The sequence below is a fragment of the Sprattus sprattus genome (genome assembly GCF_963457725.1).
Source record: "Sprattus sprattus genome assembly, chromosome: 21".
Lineage (NCBI taxonomy): Eukaryota > Metazoa > Chordata > Actinopteri > Clupeiformes > Clupeidae > Sprattus > Sprattus sprattus.
In genome coordinates this window covers 2908842-2918841 of record NC_137919.1, presented here as the reverse complement: position 1 = coordinate 2918841, position 10000 = coordinate 2908842, and the positions used below count along the sequence as shown (strand labels likewise).

The window sequence follows — 10000 nt, the reverse complement described above, 5'->3', positions numbered from 1 at the left end:
ACTTGGCATCACAGTCTGGAGACTTCCACTGAGGGGAGTGGGGGAAAGGCCAATGAATGAAAATGAAATAAAAAATGATCTATCGGGAAAAATATTGAATATGAAAATGAATAAAGAGTGAATAATTCTATGGGTGAAATATTATCATGCACAATGGCTTTGGTCAGAAATACACTGAAATGTAGATTTGGAATTTAATGTCAGTAATATACACAGTCATATCAATGTATTTCCAATGTATTTTGACACAGTAGGTTTAAAACAGTTGCTTATTATTTGGTTATCAAACTTGATTGTCGCTGGGGAGACTTCTCTTTGGGTGCTGGTCATTAAAGAGTCAAGACTATATAATTACTGTACTGAGACACTGTGAATCCATACCATACATGCTAATTATATTCTTCAAAGACCAAAACAAAAATGTTCTTCCTCTCAAAAGGACAGAAACACTAACACAGCTTAGACAGAGAGATCCCTGAACATCAAACCTGAATCAACTTTAGTTATCTCTCTCTTCCTAGTACAAACCAACATGCTTTGTGGTACAGGCTGACATTTCAGAGGTCACCTGGTCGTCATTACCTTTGAACCCCTCACGCCAGTGCCACTGGGGGAATGATTTTTATCAGATATGAGAGATAATTTGAAGCAGTGAGACAGCGCTGTCCTTTCATACACTCAGACTACAATGGGTGTTGGCGTGTGTTTATCTTTATGTTCTTCTTGCCCTGCAGTGACATATATTTGCTGTGGGCTTAAAATGTCCACATCAGCAAGCTGATAATCATGAGATAAGGCCGTCTCAGTGACCCTGTGCGTTTATAAAAAGGGGGGAGGCTTTTGAAAAATAGAGTGCAGGTGACAGACAGAGAGAGAGAGAGAGTGAAAGATTGTCCTGTCACAGTTACCTAGCAAAGATGACTTTCAACGGAACTTGGAAAGTAGACCGCGGTGAGAACTACGACAAATTCATGGAACAAATGGGTAAGGATATTGCGCGTGTGTGCCTGTATATGCAACTTGCGTTGTGTGACAAACTCCCGCGCCAGATTCGAACTGTTAACCTTGGATATGTCTTGCCGCAAAGACAACTTGTTGTACACGTTTATATCTGCACATGTTTGTGCACCTACATATTTATCAGGTAGTCTGTTTACTATTTGTATTTCTGAAGAATAGATTGCGAGAAATACAGACGTCAGGACAGAGAGAGAGAGAGGGAAAGAGAGAGAGGGAATAATGGGGAAAGAAATAGACAGACTGAAAAACAGAAAGAGATCATAAGTCACAGGGATGGGGTTGCCTCATATGACGTCATACACAGGGGGTTCAGGAAGTGTAACGTACTTTCAGGCATTGGTAGGGGTACCGAGCCTTATACTAACCCTTACCCTAACCCTAAAAAAATCCTAGGAAAAAGTTGATTCTGACACTTTGAAAAACAGTATTCTACTTTTCCGGGATCCGATAAATCATGAGACATTAGAGATGAGGAAATGAAATGATGACATAGAGGTGAGCTGCATTCCTGAGCTCACGGTTTTATTCTTAGTCCCAGTCTCGCAGGGGCAGTATAAATATTTGTCATTTGAAACTACAAGTATGCGGGGCCAATGACATTGAACTGACACGGGAAAGTAATCCACTGAACAGAGGTGATATGGGGGTACTACAACTCTAGACAGGTATTTAAAACTTAGTTACTACACATGGGGGATAAAGCCTTTCAAGTAAACAAACTGTGCCAAACCTATGTATTCAGTTAGCCTGCCCCCTACTTTTATTTGAACAGGATTTTTAAATTATGAATACACAGTGTTAGGAATCCGGAAGTATTTGTCTTACAATCTTCCAATTACAAAAAAAGCTGAATTAACAACTCAAATTCCGACTATAACAGGTGGTTTTTGGCTGTCTTCAAACAGTGAATTCAAGGCCCAGTATTTGCTTTTCTGTTTTCTTGTGAAGGCATTAACATCATGAAGAGGAAACTGGCTGAGCATGACAACCTGAAAATTACCATCACGCAGACGGGGGAGCAGTTCCACGTCAAGGAGTCCAGCACCTTCCGCACCAAAGAGATCGACTTCACCCTGGGGGTTCAATTTGATTACGCACTGGCTGACGGAACAGAAGTTTCAGTACGTCATTTTCATCTGTCTGAAGCTTGGTTCAGGGCTTGCTATTCTAACTTTCATTCCACGAATTGGAACTAGCTAACTACTGCTTCTGTCAGTACCAACACTTCAGTTTATGCGATTGCTGCTGCTAGTGCTATAGCTTTTGCGTGTGCAAAGATGAATGATGATGATGGTGGTGGTAGTTGTGGTGGTAATAATGATCTTAATGAGTTTCATGATAATCATGAGGTTGTTGATGATGATGATGATGAGGATGATGATGATGATGATGATGGTGGTGGTGGTGATGGTGGTGGTGGTAGCCTAATAATGATTCTAAAGAGATTTATGATAATCATGAGGTTGTTGATGATGATGATGGTGGTGGTGGTGGTGGTGGTGGTAATAATGATCTTAATGAGTTTCACGATAATCATGAGGTTGTTGATGATGATGATGATGATGGTGGTGGTGGTGGTAGTAATAATGATCCTAAAGAGATTTATGATAGTCATGAGGTTGTTGATGATGATCATGGTGGTGGTGATGCACGTCATGTTACACATCAACCTGGAATCTTACCTGAAATACAGTGAAAACCTTGCACTTCCTCTCCCTTCCTCTACCTCTCTATCCTTCCTCTAATGCTATCTCCTCTCACTAGTACTTACTGTAACTCGCACTTACAGTAGTTACATTCCTGCACTTTTTGGATTTCTTATGTAAAGTAGTATTTATTGTTACACTAGGTCTCTACTCTCTATTGCTCGTAGCCTTGATTGTTCTCTCCTTTGTACGTCGCTTTGGATGAAAGCGTCCGCTAATTGACCAAATGTAAATGTAAAACCTGGCCATCGCCATGGAAACCACCTCACCTCTGTGATGATCTCACAGGGTTCCTGGAACATGGAGGGTGAGATGCTGAAAGGGAGCTTCACCAGGAAGGACAACAGCAAAGTCCTCACCACCACCAGAACTCTGGTGAACGGGGAACTGGTTCAGGTGGGTCTTGTGTAGTGTGTTTAAAGTGTATGTGTGTGTGTGTGTGTGTGTGTGTGTGTGTGTGTGTGTGTGTGTGTGTGTGTGTGTGTGTGTGTGTGTGTGTGTGTGTGTGTGTGTGTGTGTGTGTGTGTGTGCGTGTGTGCGTGTGTGACAGGTGGAACTCTGGTGAACGGGGAACTGGTTCAGGTGGGTCTTGTGTAGTGTGTTTAAATGGAGTCACATTAGCTTTGTTCATTCACAGATAAATGTCACACGTTCACAAATTCACAAATGTATTTCATGATCCACAAATTATATTTGATTGTGAGTTGAGAGACGTATCTGACTGCATATACTTACAGCAGACTGACCAGAAGGGTAGATCCCTAATGTAGTATTAAAGTATACCCAAGTGAGGCTAGTTAGCACAGTGTGCTAACCTAACTTGTGGAAGCTTAAACCTTGTGATGATGATAATTTTTCTTATCAGATACCTAGATCTAAGCACACATATATTAGCATGTTTACATTGTACACTCTTAAATGTATTTCTTAGAGAAAGGCGTCACCAAATTGGATTTATATTGATAGGGGTGATGTAGAGTCGATATAAAGTTGATGTAGAGTAAATAGAGGTGTTATAACATAAGACATATCTTCATAGAGTCGTTATAAAGTTGATGTAGAGTAAATAGAGGTGTTATAACATAAGACATATCTTCTAAGAGTCGTTATAAAGTTGATGTAGAGTAAATAGAGGTGTTATAACATAAGACATATCTTCATATTTGTGCCCGTAGAGTTACAACTACGAGGGGGTGGACGCCAAGAGGATTTTCAAGAAGGAGTAAAAAGGAAACCCAAAAAGAAGACATCGCCACAGACATCACCGCCAAACACACGAGTGACACGTCTCTACCCCACGAGGAATCGCACACCTGAGGTTTAGAAGATCACATTCAGAATCTGCATTTCTCCCCCTCCTTACTCATGTACTGAACTAGCTGGTTTTAAGCAATTACCTACACCTCTGGTCGAGGTATTGATTAGACGATAGCTAGATTAGTCCTACGTGTGGTTGAGGCAGTATTGATTAGAAAGTAGTAAGATGGTCGGCACAGAACAGTGCACATGACCTCTGCCCTTTGAACTTGGACTTCAACATGTCTGATAGCCACTTCATCCAGAAAGCAGGTGCCCATGAGACAGAGCTGGGACAAATTTGAGTCCAGAATCAACTGATCTGAGCTATAAAAGATATTTTATGGCTTTAATGCTATGTATAAGTTGCCTATAGTCTATATGAATTTTAACATCATTAAAACAGCATTTGTGATTTATAAATAAAGTCAGTTCAAAGATCTTCTGGTCAGTGCTGTTTCAGTTTAAAAACAGTAAAAGGACTTGTAAGATAAAGATATATCCCCAAATATTATAACCTCTGGATCTACTTAGCAAAATTCTTGACCTTTTTAATAAAAATATTTATGTCATGTTCCCAGTTGGCCTTACTTGTTGGTTCTGTGATATTTTTTTTAATCTCATAGAAAAGAGATGACATTTTCTGGTGTTAAACCTACAGAGGGTTTTGAAGGTCTGAAAGTTGCCACAAGATGGCGCTGCCACTATATCCATGGTCGATTCGTCCAGCAATCTAAATCGGGGAAACTGTCTTGAATAGTCGAACGTTGTATTTGTATGCATTTATACCTTGATGCATTCTATCCAAGGGCCTTAAGTTAGGTTTAAAAAGCATACCCTTCAAACGAATAGATTTAAAAGAAGACAACTGACAACTGTTTTTGATAACTTATCCCGATTCAGACTGATCAGGTGTGCAACAGTGCAATAGTGTCATGAATCTGAAAAGCATCAGCTAGAGGACTGAACATTAAAAGAATGATGGATCTGAAGAATATTAGATGTGGCAAGTCTATCATGAGAGAGTCACACATCACCTCTATGGGACAGAAAGCAAAGTGTGAACATGTGGATTGGGTCTTTCTAATGTTTTTATTATTCTATTATAACAACTTCACATATTTCGAAACCATTATCAAAAAGTGGTGTCAAATTCTTTCTCGGAGCCACGCTTCTGGAATGTTCAAATTGAAGACAGATTGATTAAAGTCCTATCCTAAGAGGCCTGGTTGAATTTCACAAACGGCACAAATGAAATAATTCTCTTTTGGAGGCACATTTGTCAACACTCCGTCACACACATTCTGTGCGGGTCGACATGGTTGCAAATAACAAAAAAACGAATTTTGAAAATTAGGCAATAGTTCTGGAGCTTTCTTCTTCTGATGTGTCCTCTTATTGCGCAATCACTTTGTGTTGGATATAATGTGCCGCCCCGCTATGACAATGAAGTCTCTCTGAGTCTCTCATTCTTAAAATAACCGACATCTCTTTCAGGGTGCGAGCTTTACAACCTCTCTTCTCACCATCCAAAGACAATCAGAAAAAAATCTGGATTTATGGCAGATGACAGGTTATTCTAAAGATCTAAAGACACAGACACATGCTTGCACACACACACACACACACACACACACACACACACACACACACACACACACACACACACACACACACAACCACACAAACACTTTATGAGCAGATAGCATCTAGCCTTTTTTTAGCACCCAATTTCCACTCACTCCTCTTTCAAGGTTTTGAACCATTATGGTGTATATCTAATCTAACATAAAGGGGGAAAGTCTGCCCTTACTTTGAAGTGCTAGTTCGCAGACTGTGACATTCATTCAAACATATACGGTCATATCCCAAGGACTATGTCATACATTCAAACATATACAGTTATATTCCAAGGACTATAGGATAAGATAAGATAAGATAAAACTTTATTGTGCAAATATAGGTCATACATTCAAACATATACAGTTATATTCCAAGGACTAGGCTATGTCATACATTCAAACATATATGGTCATATCCCAAGGACTATGCCATACATTCAAACATATACAGTTATATTCCAACGACAATGCCATACATTCAAACATATAAGGTCATATCCAACAGACTGTGTCGTACATTCAAACATATAAGGTCATATCCAACAAACTGTCATACATTCAAACATATAAGGTCATATCCAACAGACTGTGTCATACATTCAAACATATAAGGTCATATCCAACAAACTGTGTCATACATTCAAACATATAAGGTCATATCCAACAGACTGTGTCATACATTCAAACATATAAGGTAATATCCAACAGACTGTGTCATACATTCAAACATATAAGGTCATATCCAACAGACTGTGTCGTACATTCAAACATATAAGGTAATATCCAACAGACTGTGTCATACATTCAAACATATAAGGTAATACCTCTAGAGCAATCACTCATATGACGTAACCCTTCAGTTATGGAGGGGATTTTTTTCTTCCCTCATGTTGCAGTTGTTTGGCAGGCCGTGTAATGCCCCCCTCGTAGAGACTGCTCCTCATGCAGTTCAAACTCTGGTCATGTGATGCAATCTAACGGCTGTTTTGGAAAGTTGACCACGAGTGCGTCACCCGACTGTGAGGGAAACTCTGTTCACATAGAGGGCCTGGAGAGTGTGTGGGACTCTGTGTGTGTGTGTGTGTGTGTGGGTCCGCTCAGCTTGGCAGATGGGTCTTGTGGATAGCTTCATATAGGAAATCAGGACAGCATATGGCTGTGTGTGTGTGTGTGTGTGTGTGTGTGTGTGTGTGTGTGTGTGTGTGTGTGTGTGTGTGTGTGTGTGTGTGTGTGTGTGTGTGTGTGTGTGTGTGTGTGTGTGAGTGTGAGAGTGTGTGTGAGTGTGTGTGTGTGTGAGTGTGTGTGTGAGTGTGTGTGTGTGTGTGTGTGTGTGTGTGTGTGTGTGTGTGTGTGTGTGTGTGTGTGTGAGTGTGTGTGAGTGTGTGTGTGTGTGTGTGTGTGTGTGTGAGAGAGACTGACTGTGTGTGAGTGTGTGTGTATGCGTACATGTGTATTTGTGTAAGAGAGAGGGAGAGAGAGAGTGTAACAGAGAGAAAGAGAAAGAGAGACACACACACACACGCACACACACAATTGAACATTACTGTAAGATATTCGAGATATCAAACCTAACTCTTCAACATTCACACTGCCATCTTGTGTTGTTTCATGGCAATCATTATAAGAACCTATAATACATCTAAAACCAATGCCCTCTTACCGCGCCCTCTTAAAGTGCCTTTAGACAATTTAATACATATAATATATAATATTATATAATATCTATATAAATATCTATTTAACAGTATAGCCTAGCCTATATCTAAATAGACGGATACTTTATTATGAATAAATTGAATTGAATTGAATTGAATTGAATAGAATTGAATTGAATTGAATTGAATTGAATTGTATTGTATTGTATTGTATTGTATTATATTGTATTGAATTGAATTGAATTGAATTGAATTGAATTGAATTGAATTGAACTGAATTGACTCTATGACTCTATGGGGGTCTTTGTCAAGTCAAGAGCCCTGCTACGGAGGACGAGCCCTACTGGAGTCTGCTGGAAGGCTGCGTGAGCCTAAAAGCCCCCTGCATGCTCTCCCCGCTCTGCCCCTACCACCCCCCCCCGACACCCCCCACCCCCCACACACCCCACACACACACCACCCACCCACCCACCACACCACACACACACCCCACCCACCACACCCCATCCACAGGAGCCACTCTTGTTAATGCATTATCGAGTGCGGCTGCTCCCCTTACACGGAAGGCTTGGGCCTCAACACTCTGACACTCAAAACACACAAACACACACACACATGGTAACACACAATCTAACGCACACATACACACAAACACACACACGCACACACACACATCAACCACAACCCTGACTGACCCCCGTCATGGCTCCATCGATCCTACTCTCACAGGCCCCCCGCCCCCCAGCACCCCTCACCTCTCAGCCCCTCACAGGATGCCCTCAGTGGGGAGGACTTAACACCCGTGCCTGGGGATTAGCCAGCCTGGGAGCAGGAGGCTTTTGAAAAAGGCCGGCATGCAGAACCCTCACCCACTTCACTCCTCAGTCTTTAAACACCACACACACTCTCTCTCTCTCTCTCTATCCCTCTTTCTTTTACACACACTCTCTTTCTCTATCCCTCTTTATTTTACACACACACACACACTCTCTCTCTATCCCTCTTTCTTTTACACACACACACATTCTCTCACTCTCACTCTTTTTACACACACACACACACACACTGGCCTTTCCTCTGTTTTTCCTCTTCTTTCTATTCCTCCCGGAATCTCTCTCCTACTCTTTCTCTCTCTCTATTTTACTCCTTTACTGTCTTTCTCTCCCTCTCTCTCTGTCTGTTTCTCTCTCTCCCCCCCCCCTTCCTTCTCCCTCTGATCAGAGTCAGTGAGGAGGAGAGGGGTGGGAGGAGAGGGGAGGTGGGAGGAGAGGGGAGGTGGGATGTGTTAGGAGAAACAGCAGGACCTCCTGCCTTCTCTGGCCTTGACATGAACCACGCAGCTTGACGGCTGTCAGCCTGATTATCACAGCAGAAACTAAAGAGTGTGTTTGTGTGTGTGTGTGTGTGTGTGTGTGTGTGTGTGTGTGTGTGTGTGTGTGTGTGTGTGTGTGTGTGTGTGTGTGTGTGTGTATGTGTGTGTGAGAGTGTTTGCCTGCAGTCTCCTCTGGCTCATATTATTTCCACTTCTTAAAAGACAACATCAGAGGGTAAAACCCACTGATCTCTGAGAGCGACTAGCGCACGTGTGTCAACATACAATTGTAGAGTCTGATGTTTCTGACTCTAATTCGAATTATTAGGGCCTGAGCTGCTGTAGGCAGCGAAGACCTATTGGTATTCTAAAGTTTATTCTTATTTTTCACCTTGACGATATTCCATGGAAAACTCACCAAATTTGGCAGGGACATAATTACACGAATTCTAAGAACTTTGGCGGAAAGGATATAACGGGGCGGGGCAAAATGGCTCTATAGCGCCCCCTACAACATTGCAAATACCCCTATGCATTGGGGTTAGTTTGGCAGAGCTCGACGAAATTCGGTACACACCTTTATCATGCCCAGACGCACCAAAAAGTGTATTGACGAAATGGTGGCAGGTCAACAGGAAGTTGGCAATTTTGAGTGGAACGTGCGTTTTGACTGCGTTTTGGCCTGTTTACATACCTCGCATCTGATCGAACTCCTCCTACAGATTTCATGGGAATGACTTCAAATTTGGTCAGAATACTCTTCAGCCATGGGGGATCAAATTGTCTTGAGGGATTGTTCAAAATCTCAAAGGTGTGGGCGTGGCAGACCCTCAAACTTTTACGACTCGCCGATGCTCGCCACAAAACGCAAAGTCACTTATAATTCCAGCCTGCATTGTCCGATCCTGACCAAACGTCATAGGGTTATAGCTGGACCCGGCCTGAACGCAGACATATGCCTATAGTGCCACACGCCTATAGCGCCACCTGTTGGTGGTTGGAATCGTCACTCTGTTCCCACACCTCGCATCTGATCGAACTCCTCCTACAGATTTAATGGGAATGACTTCAAACTTGGTCAGGATACTCTTCAGCCATGGGGGATGAAATTGTATTACCAGATTTTTGAATTTCTCAAAGGTGTGGGCGTGACAGACCCTCAAACTTTTACGACTCGCCAGTGCTCGCCATTTACACACGTCGCATCTCATCAAACTCCTCCTACAGATTTAATGGAAACGCCTTCAAACTTGGTCAGAATACTCTTCAGCCATGGGGGATGAAATTGTATTGAGGGATTGTCCAAAATCTGAAAGGTGTGGGCGTGGCAGACCCTCAAACATCGACTCGCCACTACTCGCCAAAACCACAAACTCACTTAAAAATCCT

General features: G+C 42.0%; 1 protein-coding gene across 2 annotated transcripts; it reads left to right on the top strand.

Moving 5' to 3' along the window:
- The first annotated feature begins 866 nt into the window (after positions 1-866).
- LOC308382172 (fatty acid-binding protein, intestinal-like) lies at positions 867-4602 on the top strand. 2 transcript variants are annotated; one of them, XM_080859855.1, is made up of 4 exons: positions 867-984; positions 1969-2141; positions 3015-3122; positions 3902-4602. In XM_080859855.1, exons 1-4 carry the CDS (start codon positions 918-920, stop codon positions 3950-3952), a joined length of 399 nt encoding a protein of 132 aa, XP_080715981.1. In that variant the 5' UTR covers positions 867-917; the 3' UTR covers positions 3953-4602. The 2 variants fall into 2 exon arrangements, with proteins under 2 accessions (XP_080715981.1, XP_080715982.1); XM_080859856.1 differs by lacking the exon at positions 867-984 and adding an exon at positions 1669-1685.
- The last annotated feature ends 5398 nt before the right edge of the window (positions 4603-10000 follow it).